General features: G+C 47.2%; 1 protein-coding gene across 3 annotated transcripts; it reads left to right on the forward strand.

Annotated features, from left to right (window-relative positions):
• Positions 1-574: 574 nt before the first annotated feature.
• Positions 575-21110, forward strand: si:dkeyp-27e10.3 (UPF0606 protein KIAA1549). 3 transcript variants are annotated; one of them, XM_063501291.1, is made up of 21 exons: positions 575-677; positions 3180-3388; positions 6679-7986; positions 8080-8162; positions 8923-9222; positions 9296-9482; positions 9572-9631; positions 9763-9914; positions 10030-10207; positions 10300-10484; positions 10757-10962; positions 11166-11293; positions 11415-11429; positions 12392-12600; positions 12687-12922; positions 13832-14003; positions 14243-14428; positions 14616-14668; positions 14750-14877; positions 15541-15695; positions 15782-21110. In XM_063501291.1, the coding sequence occupies exons 2-21, from the start codon at positions 3241-3243 to the stop codon at positions 16004-16006; spliced, it is 4314 nt and encodes a 1437-aa protein (XP_063357361.1). In that variant the 5' UTR covers positions 575-677; positions 3180-3240; the 3' UTR covers positions 16007-21110. The 3 variants fall into 3 exon arrangements, with proteins under 3 accessions (XP_063357361.1, XP_063357359.1, XP_063357360.1); XM_063501289.1 differs by having other exon boundaries at positions 13832-13967; positions 14243-14527; XM_063501290.1 differs by lacking the exon at positions 11415-11429 and having other exon boundaries at positions 13832-13967; positions 14243-14527.
• Positions 21111-22326: the final 1216 nt, after the last annotated feature.

Genomic DNA, 22326 nt, shown 5'->3' on the forward strand with positions numbered 1-22326 from the left:
GAATCAACTTTTGGAGTTGGTATCTTAATCTTTTCCAGTCTAACTGACCAATCAGAGCACTTTATTACTCACATTCACACACCTGAATTAAGTCAGCTGTTACCAAACACACACGCAGAGCCCAACTGACCATGGGATTCAAACCCACAACCTTCCTGCTAACCTGTGCACCGCTGTTCCCGCAACCCAGGTCTGCATAAAAATATGAGCAGAGTCTGTGTGTGTGTGTGTGTGTGTGTGTGTGTGTGTGCGCGCGCGCGCGCGAGAGAGAGAGAGAGTGTGTGTTTTTTTCTTGTTGGCTTCATAAAATAAAAGCTGAGCAGTTCTCTGCTGTTTGATTTTCATGGTCAGATGCGTGTGGGCTGTCCTGGCCCTGTCCCGGTGCGGGTTCAAATAAATTGTGTGAGAAGAAGCGCTTTGACTTGCAGGTCGGGTCAGATGATGCTGGGAGGGGCCGGCCGGACTGGTACCGGGACCGGACGCGCTGTGAATGTGACGGGTTCGAACAGCACCGACATCACCGGGCGGTGGAGGCTGATTGCTGCTGTTTCCGAGGAGGAGAAGAGGAGGAGGTGTGATTCTGCGGGGACTCTCCGCCTCCTTCTTCCCCACGCAGGGAGCGCGCTGCGCGGCTTGGAGAGGCGTGACGCGCCCGAACCGCATCTCCAGGATGGCAGGTAGGTCTCCGCCGTGGCAGAGACTCAGTGAGAATAGCCCGGCTCGGCTCGGCTCGGCCCGGCCCGGCCCGGCTTGCAGTCTGAATGTGATCCCGGGTCTGCGGCTCTGTGTGTCCGCGGCCGCTATAAGAAGCGAGGCTCCTTCAGCCGTGCACCGGAGGCAGCGTCGTCCTCACGGTAAACTGGGCCGTGCCGGACCGGACCGGAGCGTGCCGGGAGGGGGGTAGTGCTGCATATCAGCCCCGGACACGAACATACGGGGCGGATGCAGCCTCCACGTCGCGGACTCGGCGCGCGGGTGGAAGCTGTTAGCATCTGTCCGATAATGGGGTCAATCTGAGAGGAGGCCGAGCCGAGCCAGACCGGCAGAGGAGTGAGTGTTCTGGAAACGGAGCCGAGCAGAGCACAAATACCCGGACTGACAGAGAATATACCAACCTGTCACTTTATTAGGCACAGTTGTGAAGCCGGTCAGACAAACAGCTGGAAACCTTTTAAATATTCACTGTCACGTATTTGTGGTTTCACTTATTGATCGATGGTTGCTTTACTGACTGATTGATCATTTTTGAAGGTTCTTTATGCAAACACGTGAAATCCTTCAAACCGACATTTTCATGTTTTGCGCAAACAGAAAAATCTCCGCAGGTGGAGGCGCAGGTGGAGCCGAGCCTGAAACCTCCTGCTTCAGCCGCACACCCTCATAGGCTTCGGGGTCTGGGACAGTGACCCATTTGTAATCGTGCTCTGCAGAGAAAGCACAGCTCCCTTTTTGCTCGGTACTGAGGGGCTGTGAGGAGCAGCAGGGCTCACGTGACACTGCGTGTAATCTCTTTATTAATATTACCTGAAAGCTGTCCTCAGCTCAGCCTGGTTACGATGAGCTGACTCACAGGGAAGTGCTGATGTTAAAGTTGAGACGCGATCAGATTAAAACCCCGCTAGCCTTCATCACAAACCTGGACACTGAAGTAATGAGTCAGTGGTCCAGATGCTCCACCCGCAGGTTGAAGCAGGTCTTCATCATCTTCACAGAGAAAGTGTTTCAGGTTCAGAGTTAGACTGTAACCTAAGCCTAGATGTTCTGGGTTTATGTCCTCCACCCTTCCAGAATGAAGGATGTGAAGCTGCTGAAATCAGGTGACTCAGGTGTGAGGGTCCAGCAGCAGGTACATGTCTAGCTGACCTTCTGATGGTGTGGCAGCCCTGATCCTGACCTCGCTCTGCATGCTGTCAGAAATGTCAGCTGTGATCTTCATTCAGACCTGAGCTGCTCTCGAAGCAACATCAGAGCATTCTTAACGCTCCGTGTTTCATTTTCAGAGGGGTTTTATCCCGGCTGAACAGCCCGGATAAAGTTTAAGGTACCTCATTCTTTACGAGTACAGTTTGAAATATTAGACTAACATCATTCTGTGTCTTTGTTGTCCCGTCCATCCACCCGACCTCCTCCCTGCAGCCTTCAGCACCAAGAACATCCTAAAACCAAATGAATGAGCATGTTCCCCAGTCTTTAGGTCGTGGGTTTGTTATGGGTTGGGTTTAGACATTTTCATGCTGTTCTCCAAAATAAGACATCAGGACATCACCTGCACCAAGCACTGCCACCACTAGAGGGCACAGTCACAGTAAAATGTTTGCTGCAGGGTCTACAGCACGTAAAAACCTTCAGATCCTTTAAGCAGAGGATTTTGGGGGATTTTACCCCTCAACCGTAAAAGTCCGATGGGGTATGTCGTCATGGCACTGGGCGGGCGGGCAGGCACCCAAGTTTGTAAATGCAATAACTCAAGAATGAGGTGATGTAGGAGTTTCAGTTTATGCCATACGTGCATCTACTTGGAATCTTTTGAGTCTTTGCTGCGAGTCTTTGTCTGTTTTCAAAGCAGTACGTCTGCTTCACAATGAATGCTTCTGCAGCACCACCTGTCCCTGGGTTCCTACATTTTCACTGCTTCAGAGTCTTCTCAGCTTCTTGCTGGACTGTAATGGAGCACTTTAGTGTTTTTCATTCATCACTGTTACCTTTGCAGCAAAGCTCTCACAGACGGTGTGCATCGAGAATATCGGTCTCTCTACTATCTGACAGCGTCAGTCCATAAACACTGGTTTCAGCATCAGACCTAAACATCCAGAGCAGGCCAGCTGTAGTCTGAGTTGGAGCAGGGAGGAGGTCAGGGTGGATGGAAGGGTATCAGAACTTGCTGGGACTTTAGCTCGGAGACAAAAGTTAATGCGTCGGGCTGATAGTTAGGTTTGTTAGTTCAAACTTTGATTAATTGTTTCAACTGTGAACCGTCCTGTCAGAGGGTCACACACTACTCCACACGACTTTACAGCCTTTATTTTTAAAGTAACTAACGATGAAGGTAAAAAAGAGTTTTAGCTGAATCTTTCCTGATCTGTTTGATGATGTCATCATCCAGCAGGAGAATGTTCTCCTGGGCTCGGTGAGAACCCTGCAGGACACACATTTTCTGACTGCTGTTCTATGCTACTCAGGTCCTCCTGAGGGGCCTTCGGCTCTTTGTAGCAGGACCGCACCGCCGGTCCTTTGAGGACGATGGACGCTGTGACCTTGCCAGGCCCCAGCTCCAGCACCAGGACCAGGATGGAACCCAGAACCTCGGCCTGCAGACGAACACTCGGTGTGGTCCTGCTGGTGGCTGGCACATTGGTTTCCATGGTGACCTCAAGCTCACCTGCTGCAGGTAAACTTGCTAGGTGCTGTTAGCTGTTGTAATGTTGACCTCTGAGCCATCTGTACACAGCAGGAAATGAACATGGACTTCCTCAAAAGGACCGCAGTGCAGGAATCTTCTTCTGAGTCTCATTTTAGCTCCATATTGTCATCCTCCCACATTACTGACTCACACACACACACACACACACACACACACACACACACACACACACACACACACACACACACACACACACACAGAGTCACATGACCTGCTGATGTCAGACTGTGGAGGTTTGCAGTGACACCAGCTGATCAGATGTAGGCAGCAGGAAGCTGCTTCATCACAAACAGCTCTCAGAGGTCAGCTGGTTGTGACTGTGTTGGTGTGATGTCACTTTTAGTCCTGAAACGTCACTCGACATTTCAGGACTTGTGTTAGAGATGACAGATTTGGGTAGTGTGTGTTTATTATAGCTCCCTCTGTGGATCACATGTTGCATTATGGATGTCAGATTTCAACCCATGGCTGTGTTTTAATTCAGACTGAAGATGAGTTTGTCCAACCTGATGAAGACGTAGAAACTTGTTTCAGTGCACTGAAAGAAAAACCACAAACATCACATGGTTATACATCCACAATGAAATGTAGCTCAATTCCCTGGGCTAAATTTTTTATTCTCCACCTGCTCTTCTATAGAGCACCTGTGCCATGAGCCGTCAGAGCTACGCAGATGTGAAATAAAACAGATGTGAGAGCTCAGCAAGCGCATAATGAACGCTTAGTGAATAAAAAACTGTAAATACACAAAGTGAAGTGGGAAGCCTGAGATGGTCTAAGCCAGCGGTCCCCAACCCCCGGGCCTCGGACCGGTACCGGTCCGTGAGTCGTTTGGTACCGGGCCACAAGAGTTAAGGCTCAGGTGTGAAATGTATGGTTTTCAGGGTTTTTATCGGTTTTCAGCATTATTTTGTTATCGTTTTTATCGTTAACTCGGTTTTCCTGGGTCTTTTCACGTGTGTTATGAATAAATCTTCTTTTTTTCGGTACCGGTACTAGTTTTATTTTCTTGTATTTATCCGCGACACCTTAAAGGCCGGTCCGTGAAAATATTGTCGGGCATAAACCGGTCCGTGGCGCAAAAAAGGTTGGGGACCGCTGGTCTAAGCATGGGCAGAGGATGAAGATGGAGCTGCCAGGCAGGAGGAGAAAAGGAAGACCTCAGAGGAGGTTCATGGATGTAGTGAAGGAGGACATGCTGAGTTGTCAGTGTGAGAGGAGGATACTGGGAGATGGAGGCAGATGATCCACTTTGGCACCCCCTAATGGAAGCAGGTGAAAGAAGAATAAGGTTTACTGCTGAAGAGATTATCTATAATACTATCGTGTCATATTTGAGTAGATTTATATTTTAGATCTGCAAATCAGAAGGACCCAACGCTTTAAAATAAATGTGATGCAGTACAGAAGCAGATGTGCTGCCATAAAATACCTCAGCCACAGCTGTTCTGTGAGGGCACCTCAGAGTCAGGAATAACAGGAGATGTTTCTCAGAGCTGAGAGAAGTAAATACAGGAGCTCAGATAAATGCAGGTTAGCAGTTAGCCTAGTGCATCAGTCTGAAGAGATTCTTTGTAATAAAAAATGATAAATATTTTCTGCATCTATCGATCTATCAGTCTGTCTGTCTGTGTGTGAGAGGGCGTCGTCTCCTGAATACCAATGAATCGTCTCTGTTCTGCATGTGATGCTGCCGCAAAGCACGGCGTCACCACGGCAACAAGGCCAAGACCAGATGAAAGAGACCCAGTCAAGGCTGTGTGTGTGTGTGTGTGTGTGTGTTGTGTGTTGTGTGTGTGAGTGTGTGTGTGTGTGCGCGCGCGCGCGCGCGCGTCATAAAGACAAATGGTTTTAAAGAGACTGCAAGGGAGGAAAAAGAGGAGTGTGTTTCTGCTGTGTGAATGAATGCTCGCACACGGTATATGTAAAGAAGCTGAACCAAGAACAGCTCGGTCTCATTAAGATGATCTGTGTTTGTGATGCTTTGTCATTTCAGAGTTTATTCTTTATTTTGTGCTGTGATCAGCTTCAAATCATAATTCAAAAATACTAATATGTTTGTAATAATGAGTGTCCAAATACTTCATTACTATACTTACTTACAGATTTTAGGTATCTGCACTTTACTTAAGTTGTTTTTTTCTGACGACTTTTTACTTTTACTCCCTACATTTTAAATAAGTATCTGAACTTTCTATTCCTTACATTTTCAAAACAGGCTCATTAGTTTTGGTTTACAACCCTTTCTTTGAGCTGCTGTATTTCACAGGGAGAGAAAAGAAAGCTTACATGTAAGTCCTCATGTTTTTGCATCAGATATTGGGTTTGTACATATGAAATTATGTTTCTTCATATTGCGAAACATGCTGCTAAACAAACTGAGGTAGACTTAACTGAGTTATTTAAAGGCTGCATGAAAATCCTCTGCAAGTTAGTGCAGGATAAGCAGGTTAGTTTGCTGAACTGTGTTGGATTTAAAGTAGAAAACAATGATATAAACGATATAAAGACAGCATAAACAGTGTACTGTCAGTGTATGGAAATCAGCCAGAACAACTCATGAAACATCTGCTCACATCTGGTTGAATTCAGGTGTGTAAATCCGCAAAGAGCAGCAGGTCAGCTGATCACAGCCTGTACATTAAGAAAATCTACTGGAGCTCTCAATAGAAAGTATTGTGAGTTTGATTTTTTTCCTCACACTGAGCCACTAAAACTGATTTTTTAGTGTTCCCCCACCTGCTGAATCCACTTTAACCCGTGACTGTAGCCATTTCCTGTTTAGAGCAAAGTCACCCTCTACAATGCAGGCACCAGAAAACAGAGATATATTTTTTATTTTCCTTCTTTTTTTGCAGATTAAAGCTGACTGCAATTAGAATAAAAAAACAGACTAAAGTTTGTATTCCCATCTACTGATACTATTTTACCTTTATGTTAATATAGCACAAAGTTCAGTTAGATTTGCACAAAAATAGAAACATCCTCCATAGATCTGCTTTTACTTTCTTATTTTTTACTTAGGTTTATTCAGGTCCCTCAGCTTTATTCAGGGTCCCTAGGTTCTTACCAGTTCTCAGGTTTATTTGGGTCTTCAGGGTCTTCAGATTTGTTCATGTTTATCAGTTTCTTTCAGGGTCCTTCAGGTTTATTCAGAGTCCCTCGTGTTTGGTAACAATCTGGTTATGGCACACGCTCACTCTTTAGGTATAATGTTGAGCTTTTAAATTCATGACTTCTGTCCTTCTGGCCCACAGTTGTGCTGGAATTCAACAGAACGACTGATTCTTCGTCACATCCGTCATCACCATCATCATCCTCCACCTCTTCTAGACCCTCACCTCCCAGCCACCCCTCAGACTCTGGATACCACAGTAACGGTGGTGGTGCAGGCTCAGCAGAGGACCCAGACTCTGGTGCTCAGGGGATCCACCTCCTCCTGAGACCTCCAGACCTCCTGTCCCCCAGTCTACCTCCACCACTCCCCCCACATAGCCAGCCCACCCTCACTCCTCCTCCCCCCTGGGATCAGGGGCCCTCGCTGGAGGAGGCCTGGGGGTCTGGGGACTACCTGGAGACTCTGTCCTTCATGGTACCTGAAGGTGACGAGATGGCCCTCGCCACGCCACTGCCCAGCCACCCCTATGATGGGGACAATGGGGGGGACTGGGTCTCTTATGACACCTCCTTTCCTGCTCGCCCCACCCTCTCACTGTCATCCAAACTTCCCCTCTCCCCCTCCTCCTCAACCCCCAACATCCCCCTTCACACTCAGCCTGCCCATCCAGATGTCTTCCCCACCTGGGAAGAGGACTATGACTTGGAGGACATGATCCCACTGGAGCCGACGGAGCTGCTGCTGCCTGACATGAACAGTCTGGAGTACTACACAAACCTGTTGGCTCGGGAGAGGGAGAAGGAGAGGCAGAGGGAGAGGGAGAGGGAGAAGGAGAAGGAGAGGGAGAAGGAGAAGGAGAGGGAAAAGGTAAACGAGAACGACTCCAAACCTGTCCTTACACCTACAGCAACACACACCCACCATCCTCCTTCTACCCCATCCTCGAGCCCCATTGCTCCTCCAGGATTGGAGCCTAAGCATCCCCCAAGACAGCCCACACCTCCCCTCAGCCTTACACCTATCCTCACAGGTGAGGAGAAGACACCTGCTCCATCAGCCACCCCCAAGATCCCTTCCACCCCTACTCCTCTTGCTCCAAAACACAAAGACTATGTCTCGGTCCCAAGCAGGCACCCTTCCCGACCCCCATCCAACACCACCAGCTGGGTGCCTCCCCCTCCGCCGCTGGGACCCCCCACCCGCCCTGAGAGACCAGAGAGGCCCACAGTGGTCACTGAGATGCCAGCAAAGGCTCCTCCCACCAAGGCCACAACCACTACTAAGGCTACCACAACAACAACCACCGCCATCATCACCACCACCCAAATCACAGCCATCAGCCTGACCAGAGCCCCTCCAGTCACCACACCCAGAGTGGCCCAGACCCCACCCACCAGACAATACCTGTGCAATGTCACCAAGCCAGAAATGTACCTGGTCAGAGTAGGTAAGAGCCTTAGAAGGTCATGTGACCGTACCTCCAGGTGCTGCACATTTTCTGTCTAATCACTGATGTCTTCCATGTTTGTGTGCCCTGCAGTCAGCTCCAAAGGCTCGTCTGCTGGTTTCAGTCAGGTCCGAGATCTTCTGAAAAGAGACTTCAACCGCTCAGTGGAGCTGCAGGTACAAACAGAAACTTCTCAGATCTGCATGATTCAGTCCTGCTGATGTTGACTGTGGTTTCCCCTCACAGTCAAGCTCCTGCTTCACAGACTTCACACGAAACAGGCTAATCCCAGCCTGCCCTCTAACGTTCTCGCTCTGAAGTGTTTGTTTTTAGCTCATTCGGCTGCAGTCACAAGAATCACTACTCTATCTGCAGTACTGGTCAGAATTTAGTCAAACTCACAGACAATGATGAGCTAATATTTGTCTTTCTCACTGGATTTTCTTCCTCATTAGTTTGTCCAAAGCAACCAACCAATGACCAGAGACTGATCTCTGTGTGTTACTGTGTCACTGACGTTCTGGTTCATGCTTATGTGGAGTTTGCGTTGTGCTGGGAGCCGGTCATTTATTAACATTGTAATAGTGAACTCTGTTTCTAAGCTAATGTTAGCTTGTTGTTTACTGGGAGCAGAAAAGAGGAATCGAGACACTTGGAGTATAAACCTCACATACTTTAGATTTTAGTCCTTCACATAGAAATCGGTCCACAGACTGTTAGAGCCAGCAGGAGAAGGTCCAAGCTTTTAAATTACACAAAAATCAATAAAAACCATTTAATCCATGAAAATATGCCATCTGATGCATACTTTTCTTTATTTTTTTAATGCCTTCTCTTTCATTTATTCATTTACTTTACTGAATCCTTATTAGATATTAAACTAAACTTAAAAATTGTTAATAACCTTCCACTCTCACCTGGTTGTTTCCTTTTCAGTTCTTGAGAACTCCATCCAGTTTTGCCTTTCGCGTTGTGTCGGGACCGCTGATCTTCACTGCCATGTCCGTCATCAATGCCCTCCGCCGACCGCCGCCACGCTTCGGCCCCATTCCCACAGTTTCACCACTGTACACCATACCTGACCTCAGGTATCAGATCCACTCTGTGCTGCAGTTTGTTCCCACTCATGTTGACATTCGAGTCTGCAACTTCAGTGAACGGGTGGAGAGAGGGCTCACCATGGCGTACGCAGAGACACGGAAGAGATTACATGAGGGAGGGAATGCCACCGTACAGGTGAGTCTGCCTCGTGTGTGGTCATAAATTTAAAGCCGTTCGCTTTTCTAAATTCTTTTACTTCTTCACGCAGTTGCTGAACATCACCATGAGCGTGGCCCGGCCAGCGGTGGAGCAGAAGGTTCCCGTCGACATCACGTTTGCGGTGCGGGATGGCCGGGGCTACCTGCTGGGGTCAGAGGTCAGTGAACACCTGAGGAAGCTCAGCCTGGTGGAGTTCAGCTTCTACGTGGGATTTCCTGCGCTGCAGATCGCTGAACGTACGAGACGATACACAAACCCATCACACGTCACCGTAAACATTAAACTGACAATATGTAAAGCGTTTTTATCAAACTTGTGTTAACAGCCTTTCACTACCCTGAGCTCAACACTTCACACCACCTGCGCTCCACCTGGGTCCGTACAGGTAAGAAACCCACTCTCTTTTTTTTTTACATTTTGGTATGATGTTTTTATACTGTGTGGATGATGTTGACACCTGGTACCTGGAGTATGTGTTAGCTTCGCTCTGACGAACTCCTTTTTGTGTGGTATCAGTCCTGCTGGGAGTTCAGGAGCAGCTGGTGGCCGAGAGAAGCTTTAAGGCTCGTCTGGAGAGACGTCTGGCTCTGCTGTTGGAGGAGGGACTGCAGGAAACCAGCAGGAGACGCTGGAAGAGAGCCACAGCAGTGGGCAACAACAGTCTACAGGTACACACACAAGGCAATGATGGCTGAAGTAATGCCACCAGAGATAGAAAATAAAAACTGCACAGGTGTGTGTACCTGTACAATGTGAATGTGCACTGAACCGGTTGTGTCTCAGGTGGTGCGGGTCTCCAGGCTGTCAGGGGCAGAGCGCCCTCTGGAGGTCTTTTATTTTGTGGAGGGTCCCGGTGGAGAGAGGGTCCCTGCTGACGTGACCGCCGACACTCTGAACCGTGTGGACCTTCAAAGGGCCGCCATTGTCCTTGGACACCGCGTGCAGAGACCGCTGGCCCAATGTGAGTCCAATGCTGAGCGTGTCCAAACTGCTTCTGATTGGTTCAGAAAGTGTCATATTGATAAAGTTTGATCTTTTTCATTCTGTTTCCAGCTGTGGAGACGATCTCTGTCCCTCCAGCTGAGACTCAGAGCAGCAGCATCTGGCTGATTGTCGGTGTTGTTGTCCCGGTCGTACTGGCCGTCTTCATCATCATCATTCTGTACTGGAAGCTCTGCGGTTCCGAGAAGCTTGAGTTCCAGCCGGACGCCATTAACACCATCCAGCAGAGGCAAAAGGTCAGAGGTCAACAAAAATTTTAAAATTAACAGGCGATGACACCTGGTGTTTTTCTGTCCTCTGTGTTTGCAATCTTAGGATTTTAGCCACCAACATGATGTTTTTGTTAGCTGATATTTGGACAAATGGGTGGAGCTAATTAATGAATGTTTACTATGGGAGTCTATGGGGACTGACTCAGTGCTGGAGCCTCTGCTGGATGTAAGAAGAACTGCAGAGTTTTTAAAGTGATGGTTGTTCTTACTGACCCCTGATCCATGTCCTCTGCCAGCTTCAGGCTCCCAGCGTTAAAGGCTTCGACTTTGCAAAGCTTCACCTGGGTCAGCACAGTAAGGATGACATCATGGTGATCCAGGAGTCCGGTCCACTTCCTGCACCAGTAAAGGAAGCCACGCCCTCTGATGGCGGAGACCTCAACACCCCCAAATCCAAAGGATCATCCACCAAGGTGTCGCGGCCGAGCCGCCGCAGGGGGAGGTTAGAAATATGTTGTGACTTATTAAACAAACTTGTTAAAAAATATAGAATATAAACTTCACTGGCTCGTTGACACAATTACTTTTCATTTGGAGAAATCGTCGACATCGAACATTTTTACTGAAGTATCTCAAAATTTTACTGAATCCAACAGGGACTAGACAGTGAAACTTTTATGACTCACCTGTTGTGTCCATTGTCAGGCTCAGCCCATCAGACGGTGACTCGTTAGGAAGCGACCAATCGAGCGGCAGGGAGTCAGCAGAAGAAAGCACCCGACCTGTGGCCACACCCAGCGAGGGGAAACAGCACAGGAAGACACCCAAAAATGGTGAGAGCCACAGTGACATCATCAGCTTTAGTATTTGTAATGAATAGGCTGTAAACAGAGGATGGAGGCTCTGCTCTGTTCAAACTTTGTCTTTTCTGTTTAACGCACTGCCTACTTGAAGGGAGGAGCAAAATGGGTACGTTACCATGCCAACACATTACCACCTTCTCACACACCGATCTCCAATCCACATTTCCTATCAACACGTGAAGCATTGCGATGCTGCAGAGACAGAGCTAATTATGTCTCCAAGAGCTCAACCTTTAAATTCACGGAATAAACAATAATAATAATACATCTGTGACTGTGTCAGATCGATCAGTCTCCAGTAATCACAGTACCAGCGACAACGATCCCTTAACTCATAAAGGGAAGAACAGGTCCTGGTTTATGAGGCGAGTCATCAACAATAAGCTAAATCTGAATACTGATCATCACTAAATGACGGAGCGAATTTTACTTTCCACTCTTACTTTATTAACTTCTCTTTTTTCTTATTCTTGTACACTTGGAATATACATGCTTGTTGTCTAAATGTTTATATTCAGACTTCTCCATAGTTTGAAGGTTATTTCTGGTAAAATAATTTCTCTGACAGTAACAAACACAACCCTGAGTAATGCTGAACATTTGACCGCAGTTGTGGCTGAAGCATCGCTGCCACTCTGTCAGCCTCCTGGATGTCCTCTGGCTCTCAGAGAGGACTCTGCATGTGACCTCTGACCTCTGTGCTGGGGGTCTTGGTCTGTCTGAGGGATTTCCCTCATTTTCTCTTTGTTTCTTCTGCTGCTTGTTCTGGGAAAAAAGTTTTTTCTCCCACTTTTTCATCATCATCCTTATCATCGCCATCATCATCTCCTTGTTGGTTGCTTGTCACTTTTTATCCTTCTGCAGTTACTGTAGCTCTGCACACATAAACACGTTTATTTCTGCTGTAAAGCTTTAACATGGAAGTCTATGGGACTGACTTACTCGCTCTGCAAGCTTTCAGTAGATGGTCACTGGTGTAATGCATCCTGGGAGTCTGAGCTTTCACTTCTCCGTTGGTCTTTAAGTCTCCTTTCACTTTTTTCTGTCCTCTGACCTCTCCTTCCACAGGTGCTCCATCAGGCAGCGGCCCGGACGAACTTCTGTCCTCGTCCTCCATCTTTGACCATGTGGACCGCCTGTCCCGCGGGTCGTCTGACGGCACCCGTCGTCAGGCCAACAAGGTGCAGCTCATCGCCATGCAACCACGTCCGAGCCCGCCGCAGCCACATGTCCCATCACAGCCAAGCCCCTCCCTCACTGAAAAGGTCAACACAGAGGTGAGTTGACAACAAAAATACATCCAGTCACAGCTTGCCATGAGGTCATCATCATTAACTGTAGTCAACCGTCTCTGTTCCTGCAGGTGGCGCTGCGGCACAAGTCAGAGATTGAGCATCACCGGAACAAACTGCGACAGCGTGCTAAGAGGCGGGGACAGTGCGAGTTTCCGTCCATGGATGACATCATGGACGCATTTGGAGATGGTCCGGTTCAGAGTGAGGCGGCACAGCGACTCTACAGCTCTGCCCACGACCACATGGACTGCATCCTGCAGGCCGATGCTGCCTCACCCCCAACTCCCACCGACTCCAGGAAAAGGTCAGACCCTACCTGAGGTGAAAAAAGAATATTTCATTCTCCATGAACAGCTGCTTCTGTGTGACTAAAGTGAAAGCTGACTCAGTTCCCTCAAAGACAAACGCCTTCTCAGACTTCCTTGATGCATGCTCAGTCACACAGGTAAGGAAATCCCAGAAAGTTGATTCTGTTCATCTGGACGTAGCATTACATTTGCATAATGACCAAAACTTGCAGCACTGATTTAATTGATTGTACAGTTTATAAGGTTGGGGGAACCTGCAGGCAGCAAAGACAGAAGAAGTGGATGATGATGAATTGTTTCTCTCACTGAAAACACTACATCCAGATGAATGGGACTGATGTCCTTAGAGGGTCTGAAGGACACACAGTCAATACTCTTGTCAGTCCTCCAGGGTTGGTACATGTCTTTGATCCTGTAGGTAATATTCATGAACATAACCTCAAAGGGTAGCCAGGGTGAAGAAGGTGTGCATTTTGGGAATCTTAGCATTTTATCCCTGCTCTTTGCAAATGATGTAGGTCTTGGAGGCTGTGTGGACAATAGCTGATTTTTCTCTTTGGGCTCAAGGACAAAGAGAAAGGTGGAGCTTGAGATGGACTGGTGGATTGGTGCTCCATGCAGGAGTTGTACCGTACTGCTGCTGTGAGGTTAAGAAAGAGAGCTTAGCTCGAAGATGTCCGTTTCAGCCTGACACAGGAGGAGCTCAGAATCGAGCTGTGCTCCTTCATCAGTCTGATCAGTGCCTCCTGAGCACCTCCAGACATGCCCAGTTGGGAGGAGGCCTCAAACTCTAGAGAAATCATATTTAAGACATACCAACCGCATCCCTGTTAGCACCAAAGCTAAGCTCATTATTGTCCCGTCGGTTTCCAGCCTGACTGTAAACTCTTGTGTTTTTTTGCCAGAGGGAGGCGCTCTCCTAGGAGTCGGCGGGCTCAGCCAGGACCTGGAAGTCTTCCTGACACAGACAGAGACCGGCTGCTCACCGATCAGAGCGCCACCTACAGGAAATACCCCGGACTCAACAACGTGGCCTACATGGTGAGGCAAACAAAATTTAACCATCAAATAAGCAAGGTAGGTGTGAGCTGGATATGTGGCCTGTTCTAAGCATTTACAGACACACATAATGTTTGAGTGTTTGGAGGTACACGGCTGATCTGATCTGTTACTGATGGTGTCGTCAGCATGACGTGGACAGAGCTGTACACTGTTACTGAACTCTGAGTGACACAGGAAGTCTTTTTGAGCCCTGTGGACTTTTTTTTTGTAAGACAGCAGAGCGCTGACTTGATGTTCTACTTCATTTCCTACAGTCGGACCCCGACCTGCCCCCGGACCATGGCAGCCCCTCCCCCACTGACGAGGTCTTTGACCCTGCCCCGGCCCCGCCCCCCTACATGCCCCCCCAGCCCTCCATTGAAGAGGCCCGGCAGCAGATGCACTCTCTTCTGGATGACGCCTTTGCCCTGGTGTCGCCGTCCTCGCAGGGCAGCGCCGGGGTAAGCTCTGCCCTGCCCAGCCCCTCCCCTCAGAGCTGGCCCCCAAACCAGCAGTGGGGCTCTTACCCAGCAGCCCCCCCTCACAGCCCCTTCTCTGCAGTGAGTGTGTGGACCTGCAGATGAAGCAGATACTTCTGTCAGGAACTCGTGCTCTGGTTTAATTCTCCTCTTTCTCTTCTTCCTTCAGAGATATGCAGAGCTGGGGATGTCCCCCACCTCAGTCCAGGGCCTGCTGCAGAGGTTAGTATCAGAATACAGAAGACCTGGTCCAGTCTGAGTACTAGGTCAGAACCAGAGCTCATTCTCTGTGTGTTTCTACAGGCAGGGGCTGAGCTCAGGAGGGTATGTGTCTACTGGAGATCAGCTGCAGGAGTCCATTTACTCCAACAGGGGGCAGTATGAGGACCCACCCTCCTCCTCTAGACCTCGACCTGTAGGAGGGAGCACAGGTACAGTCACAGCCCTCAACAAATAACAGCTCACCGTGCTTTCAGTTTACAGACTTGACAGCAGGTGTTCATGGGGTGTTCATAGAAGTCACTGCAGCTATAAACATGACCGGCCCCCTGCTGGGCAGTGACAGCACTGAGGATGGCCTCAGTGAGTCAATAAATACATTCAGTTCTGTAACTTTATGCCATGAAATATACAGATTTAAAGTAAAATGAATGAATCAAATCGGAGTCCTCTTATTTTCACTTTCTGACGTGTTTTAGATCCTGAACTTGTCTCAAACAGTCAAACTGTGCAGAGGTAATGCATAATACAGCTGACTGGTCGTGCGGTAGAGGCTGCCCTCTGGTGGTGCCGTACACTACAACAAATATACAGCATTTCTAACAGTTTAGGAAAGCTGTTTTTTTCGAAAGAATTATCATTCTCTCAAAATTTCTGAAAAGAATCATTGTTATATTGTGTGTGAATACCCAGAGACTGTAGATTAGGTTAGTTAATGTGGGACGAGGCATTTTTTCTCATGACTCTGACAATAAAGCCAAAAGTAACACTGATACGTCCAAACCTCACATGACTGTGTCTGTATTCAGTTTGTTTCCACACAGGCTGATGATTTACTAATGTTGTATCTGCTGACTGGTTTCACTGACCTCCAGGTGCACAGCTCCATCACCTGACCCAGGTGGGTCTGTCCAGTCAGATTGGTGCATACCCTGGGGTGGGTCGCAGCATGTCGGGCCCCACTGGCTCTAGCTGGAATCAGCAGCACTCAGACCAGGACCTTTCCAGGCCGGGAGCCAGCAGAGAGAGCGTGAGTGGTAAAATCAGTAAAGAAAATAGCTCGGTGGTGCACAGATGGAACTGAAATGTCTCACCCTTTCTCCTTTCTTTCCACAGGTGATGTCCTTTCCTGAGTTCTCCTCTTCCTCTGTTTTCCAGATGCCCAGCTCCTCATTGCGGGACCCATCAGCTCCACCTCTCCTCTTGACCTCACCAACTCCAGAATATCCGCCTGAGGACGCATCACCATCCGCCCACACCTCCGCCTCTCTTATAAAGGCCATCAGGGAGGAGCTGCGACGTCTCGCACAGAAACAGGCGGCAGTGACCAGCTACCCGTAAACTGGTTTGGACCTCTTTGGATCAGGACTCAGCTGGTTTTGAAAGTTTTAAACCACATAGAACCTGAAAGGTCTAAGGGAAACCATGAAACTAACCAATTTACACTCTGGGCTCTGTTGAGCTAGTGTACGTCTGTGCCGGTAAACCCAAAACAAGTCTGGACCACAATCCATGTCTGAAAACTTGGACGTCTCTCCTGGAGACCTCCGGTACTTTACAGGGTCCTGAACTGTCTGTCCGTCACTCTCAGCTCTGTTTCATTAGACATGAGTTTGACTTGTATTTTCCACTGAAGTGCTTCCTAAAGAGCATCATTAATGATCATCCTTCCTGAACCTCTTGATTCAGTCGTTACTTTTTAAACATCTGGAGCAGCAATTCATTCCTGAACTTGTGGAGGAGATGGTCCTTGATGGTCTTCAACCTGATTGGCCTCTTGGTCTTCTGGAGTTTAGTCATTGGAGAGTTCATTCTGGCCTCCTCGAGTTCTTGAGGGTTTTGGTTTGGTCCAGCCTAATATTGGGGGACAGTTGGAGCAGCTGCTTTTATTAAACCCAGTTCTAACTGCAAGATCAGTATTTGAGACCAGTCTAGAGTGAACTTTATGTTGACTGCACCAGCCAGCCTTAACTACGCCCGGTGGTAGCAAGCTCGTTTACTCGAACATGCACATGAAGATGGGTGTTGCGTAACAGCAAGCATTCTTGCTAACTGTTTACTTTTGGTGTTTTAGTGGTTAACACATTTACTTGGGAAACAAAAGGTCACTGGTTTAATTCTAGTTGCTTGAGGAAGGGCCTTCATTGTAAACCTCTACCACATTAAACTTGTACAGCTGTTGTGACCCCCTGTGGTAAGAGAGCAGCTAAAAACAGCTTTTTTCATTTAGATGAAAGCAAATGTAAAAAAAAAAATTACTACAAATAAGAAAATTGAAACATCATTAGTTATCTCAAGGACACACTGATCGCCAAGCGGTCTAACGTGATAGAACTTGAGAAGCATGGCATTAGGACCTAAATAAGTCATTTTATTGACCGGGCATAGACAGAAGACCTCCTGAGTAAAACAAGGATATGGTCATGTAATTGTTGATGCTCATGAAGCACAAGTGTGATAAAGTGCAGCACCACTAAATGCTCGGTCATGAGCCAACTCACACTTAAAGGCTCTCCAGTCAGTTCAAACAGATCAAGAGAGTCAACTCCTCGTTGTTGTATCTGTAACAGTCTGTCTAGCTTGCTTGTTGTAAAATTAATTTATTGCTCATAGAAACAAATGCACAGTGGCTCCGTGCCTCAGAGGGCCCTGGTTTTTGGCTTGGGTCGGACCTGCTATGCAGTGGTTGTATGTTTTTGTTGTGCTGGTGAAGTTTTCACCGGGAGCTCGGGTTTTCTCAGTGTTGATGAATGTACTAGGTCAGGTAGCTTATCTTGTTTCAAATCAGTCTGCTAAAAGAGTGTATAGTTCTCAACAATTTCATTTTCTGGTTTGAAAAACAGGCCAAGATTTGCAAGAAGACTAAAGGCTGAATGGTGCAACTACCAATACTTCTCAGGCCTGACTTAGGACATCAGGTTATGAATACCTTCTTAAGTTAGTGCAACCAACCTCTGGAGAAGAACTTCCCGTCTAGTCTTTCAGAACTTCGTGATCGTTCCTGGAGTTCTAGAGTGAATGGATCTCCAGGGAATCTATCCGTTGGAACCTCTGCGAAGTGCTGTCCTTAATGGCCTTCTGGTGGTTCATCCTATTGGGGTAGATGGTTATTCTTGACCTTTTGAGTGGATATTTCCCTCTGGACCATTTCCTCCTAAAGTTCTGAAGTGGATTGATTCTCTGGACCTTCTGTGGTGCTAACTGTCAGCCTCATACCATCTTGTCATTAACCACTAATTGCCTTCCACACTCCCATCAGCCACGGTGGTCAGGTGTTTGTTCATAAACCATATCAATGAGGTCTTTGCACTGTCGACAGCTGGAGGTGCCGCACAGTTCCTGCTGCACGGGGACGCAAAACAAGAAAAATAATATTTATAGCTATCTATAAGAATGAATAAAATATATGTAAAGAGATAGAATCCCAATGAGCACAATATTAATGTAAGAGTTATTACTGGAGTATTGAGATGTTACTTATTTTTTATTGCTTATATATGAAAGTATACTTTAAATGCTTTATTTTGATCAAAAAAAGACCAAACTACTGTTCTATGGTTGTAATCCTCTTGTGTTTAAGCTCGCTGTAGATTTTGAGCTAGCATTTGTTTCTCTGTGGAAACGTTGCTTAGCGTAGCCGCTCGCTCGCGTGTTCATGTATCGGTGGCAATGAAAAAAAAATTCAGCTAATGCATTGCTTTGGTATCAAGCTTTTTGTCGCTGATTTGTTGCATCCATCAGTCTGTGAGCAGAGCGCTGTAGACAAGTGGGTAAAAAGTGTTCGTCAGAGAGGGGAACTAGTCGTTCATCACTGCCGCAAGGTGGTTCTTCCTCAGAGGAGAGCTGCTTCATAAACTCACTGAGAGATGTCTCATCAGAGCTGCCTGATGATCCTGATGAAGGGAAAAGCAAATAGTGATAAGGTTTATATTTCCAGGACTCCAGGCTGATCCTTTGTCTCACATGTAGAACACATCAGGAAGTGCTCACTTCAGCTGTACTCTTCAGTGATACTCTGAGTACACTGTGTGGTTCAGGTGAGGGATCTGCCCAGGTACATCGTCCACATGATGACTCCCTAGCTGTAAATTTCCCATTATGTTAGCTTCATTGTTCTCACATGAACTACAGACTTCATGCCAGGACATTGCAGGTAAAAGTGTTAATGTTTAACCTGCAGCCCTGTCGGGCGATTAAGAGCATAAATAACTTTTCTTTGTTCCAGCCTCCCCTGAAAGGTTTGCACCGTTTCATCAGGGGAGGAAAATAAGGTTTGTCATTACTGACCTTTTATACTATTGAATATTTATATTTTTATTACTGACCTTGTCCAGTGAGTGAAGTCTGCAGAACCTTCTGGAAGTTTGTAGAAGACCGCTTTGCAGACATGATTGTAGATCCAGAGAAATGTCTCCCCATGTGGACCTCCTGACATTGTCTCTGCATCTTGATGAGTCCACTGAGTGAGGACCTTGTGTTTCAACCTTTAGTTTCATGTCCTGGCTGCATAGCTGAGCGGCTGGTTCCTCTCTTAGCTGATTGGCTGTCTTCTCTGTGGTGTGTTGGTGGTCAGTCACTCATGGTGAAGGTTTGTTTGCGTCTGCTCTCTGCTCTTCTTCAGCATGTTCACCTAAGTTTGAGGCTTTAGCTATTTGTGGTGTTGCAGTTAATGTTTAGCATGCTGCCAAAAGATGTAAAAAAGTGAAGAATCGTTCCACATCCAGTTAAGAGTGAGCAAAGAGTGATTCATGTCACAGTGCCATGAAAGCACCGTTCATCCAAGCACAGCCGGAAAAAACACACCATGAGAACCATCATGTTTTTGTTTTTTAGGAGATTTTTGAGTCTGAATGAAGATGCTTATGGATGGAGTGGATATGATGTTGAATAGAAACCTATTATATATGGAAAAGATTTTATCTGTGATTGTTCTGCTGAACAGACTCAAAGACACAACACATTCGTCATGAACCAGAAACCAACCGCAGAACTCTTTACCTGCTAGAGACGATCTGATTGGACCTAGCACCTGTCAGTCACGCTGTAGGACTCAGCAATGCCTACAGGATCAAATGGTGCTAATTCAACGACTAAAGGTGTCTGAAACGATCAGATCACCCCCAAAATGGAAAATAATCCTGCAGGTGTCCGAATAGCAAAGAAAAGTCTGACTTCTCAGCAAACTCTTCATAAACTTCTCCTGAATGTTTCTGTTTTCCAGAGACTCTGTTTTCTAGACCTGTGATCCTCAGTAAGAGTCCAGCAGATGAGCAGACGCTCAGAGGATGATTTTTCATGACAAAACTACTGATCAGCACTCTGAGACCTGCTGAAGTTTGCAGGGATCACGGTTGTTCCCCTCCCTGCAGGCCGAGCCGGTCCAGTTGCTGTCGTGGACAAAAAATATGAAACTGTGGAGGTATTGTACAGACGACATAGGAGCTGTAACTTTCCATTCCGACTTTATTCATCTCCACACAACAACTGAACACATTGTGCCAAAAACCAGCAGAACCTCTCCTCCCGACCTTGGTGTGAGTGGAGCCCTCTGGTGGGCCACCACAAAACTGCAAAAACTGCTGCAGAGCAGATCAGCAGGTGGAGGTGATGGAGTCACGGCACAGGAAGCATGTGGTCAGCTGATCATTAGCTTTAGTGGGGAGAACTTTGAAAACAGATCTTTGAGACAGATCATTTGACAAACAGATCTGGCGCAGACTGCAGCTGTCGGTGGATCTCCTTCAGAAGCTTTTAAAACAAACCTGCTGCTGCATTGGCACATTTTTAAAACTTCTCAGTTTCAACTTTGTTCTGTTGTTTTTGAACAGAGTTTAAAGGATCTGATAATTATTTGTTTCAAAATTTTAAACCGATTCTATGTTTTAGCTGCTATTCCAGCTTTTCCTGTTATCTCAAACTGCCCGCTAAAATAAGAGCTTGGACAAGCTTTCCCCTGCCAAAATCAGTAGCTGTATCTGCACCAGCAATTGAAACTGTTTTCAGGTGTTGACCTTTGACCTGCAGAGAGCTTTGCTTTCGCCAGGGTTTCAGATCTCCCCTCTGTCAGTAGTTTTGTCATGAATGAACTTCTGTACGGCTGTTCCGAGTCGAACCACATTCCTGTTGTTCCTCTTCAGGCTCCGTTTCCACGCACCGCCTTGCCGATTTACACACTTACACCAGGTGAGAGCAGGCCCCAGGTGTGGTTCAGGTAATTTGGTGATGCTGCTTCATGGAAACAGAGCCTGGGGGAGTTCTTTTAATGTCGAGTCAGTGAGCTGGGAACACTGCCAGCAGCCTCACCTGTTCCACAGCGGCCAGATGAGTGTGCCGCTAACCTGTGCGGGTCACATTGATGGGATCTGTTCTACCCTGCCTCTGTGTGAGCTGCACCCTGTGGTGTTTCAAGTCTGACAGACTGTGTTCAAAACATTAAAGAGACGTGTTCAGATTCAGAGAGGCTGACGGCTTTTTCTTCATCCTTCGATGATTCAGTTTTCCTCTGATGCGCTGCACAGCATCTAATCTGTCTGATCCCTCCAATCGGCCAACGCCTCATTCCAAAACCACACAGCTCTGTATATGGAGGCCCATTTCTGCCACAATGACACTGACTCATGGGACAGAGTCACCAAGTTTAATAGCAATGCTGTAATCTAAACAAACAGCTCATTTCTAGAATGATCTGAAGTTTAGGAACGATTTGTTAAGAATAAAGTCATAAGCACACAAGTCCTCTTTAACACTATTTACATTTTAAATCTGGTGTCAGCAGGGATAGCGAGCTATCGCCTGCATCCACAGACTGTACGGGAGCGTCTCTTTCTCTCACTCACACACACATCCTTCCTGGATGGTCTGTTAATACAGTAACCTCACAGTAGTCACATGATGCCATTAAAGATGCTCCAAAAGGCTCCAACATCACAAACACAGTCCAGCGGTCCAGTTAGCAGACAGCTAGCAGCTACACGAGCCTTTGTGATCATCCACTTGCCAGTCAATTAGGCCACGCCCCCTGATTTATACAGGTGAGTTTAGGAACCATCCTCCCCCCTTGGAGTTGTTATAAAGGAGGAAATTATCTATAGAGACATGATGAGATTGTGTATCAGGCTTTAAGCATGTTTATTTCTGCTGCAAAGTTTTAACATGGGAGTTTACGGGCACTGACTCACTGCTGCCACTGCTGGACCTCAGAGGAACTGCAGGGATCTGTCTGTAATTACTCTCAGTGCCAGCAGGGGGAGCTTCAGGACTAAAGTTTAAATATTTGTGCTCTAACTTTCATAAAGTGAAAATATTCCAGAGGAATGTGTGATGGGTTGAGATCTATTAGGTCGAACTGCTCAGAGATTAAATTATTGATCTTGTTTTTGACCATATTGTTTCATTTGCTGACTTCCTGTCTCTCATTGTGAAGTTAAATGTTGTGAAGAGACTCTTGTTTGTTTTTCTTCACTCAGCTGATGATGGGCGGAACTGAACCCCTCCCTGCACACAAAGCTCCCTACCCCTCCCCCCGGGCTGGCTCTCTGGTGACGACAGCACTTCCTGAAACACCTGGACAGGTGAACAGCTACGGTGTTGACCTACCTGCCGGGCTGTGACCTGCTACAGGATGAAAATAGACCTCACCGGCGGCCTTAGCGTTGAAACTC

Source organism: Pelmatolapia mariae, linkage group LG17, assembly GCF_036321145.2.
Source record: "Pelmatolapia mariae isolate MD_Pm_ZW linkage group LG17, Pm_UMD_F_2, whole genome shotgun sequence".
Taxonomy (NCBI): domain Eukaryota; kingdom Metazoa; phylum Chordata; class Actinopteri; order Cichliformes; family Cichlidae; genus Pelmatolapia; species Pelmatolapia mariae.

What these genes read in the sequence shown, in the direction of transcription:
- si:dkeyp-27e10.3 (XM_063501289.1), top strand. Translation starts at nt 3,241, where the DNA reads ATGGACGCTGTGACCTTGCCAGGCCCCAGCTCCAGCACCAGGACCAGG. An exon ending in CTCAAGCTCACCTGCTGCAG is followed by an intron (nt 3,389 to 6,678) that starts GTAAACTTGCTA and finishes TCTGGCCCACAG; the next exon opens with TTGTGCTGGAATTCAACAGA. An exon ending in TCAACAACGTGGCCTACATG is followed by an intron (nt 13,968 to 14,242) that starts GTGAGGCAAACA and finishes CATTTCCTACAG; the next exon opens with TCGGACCCCGACCTGCCCCC.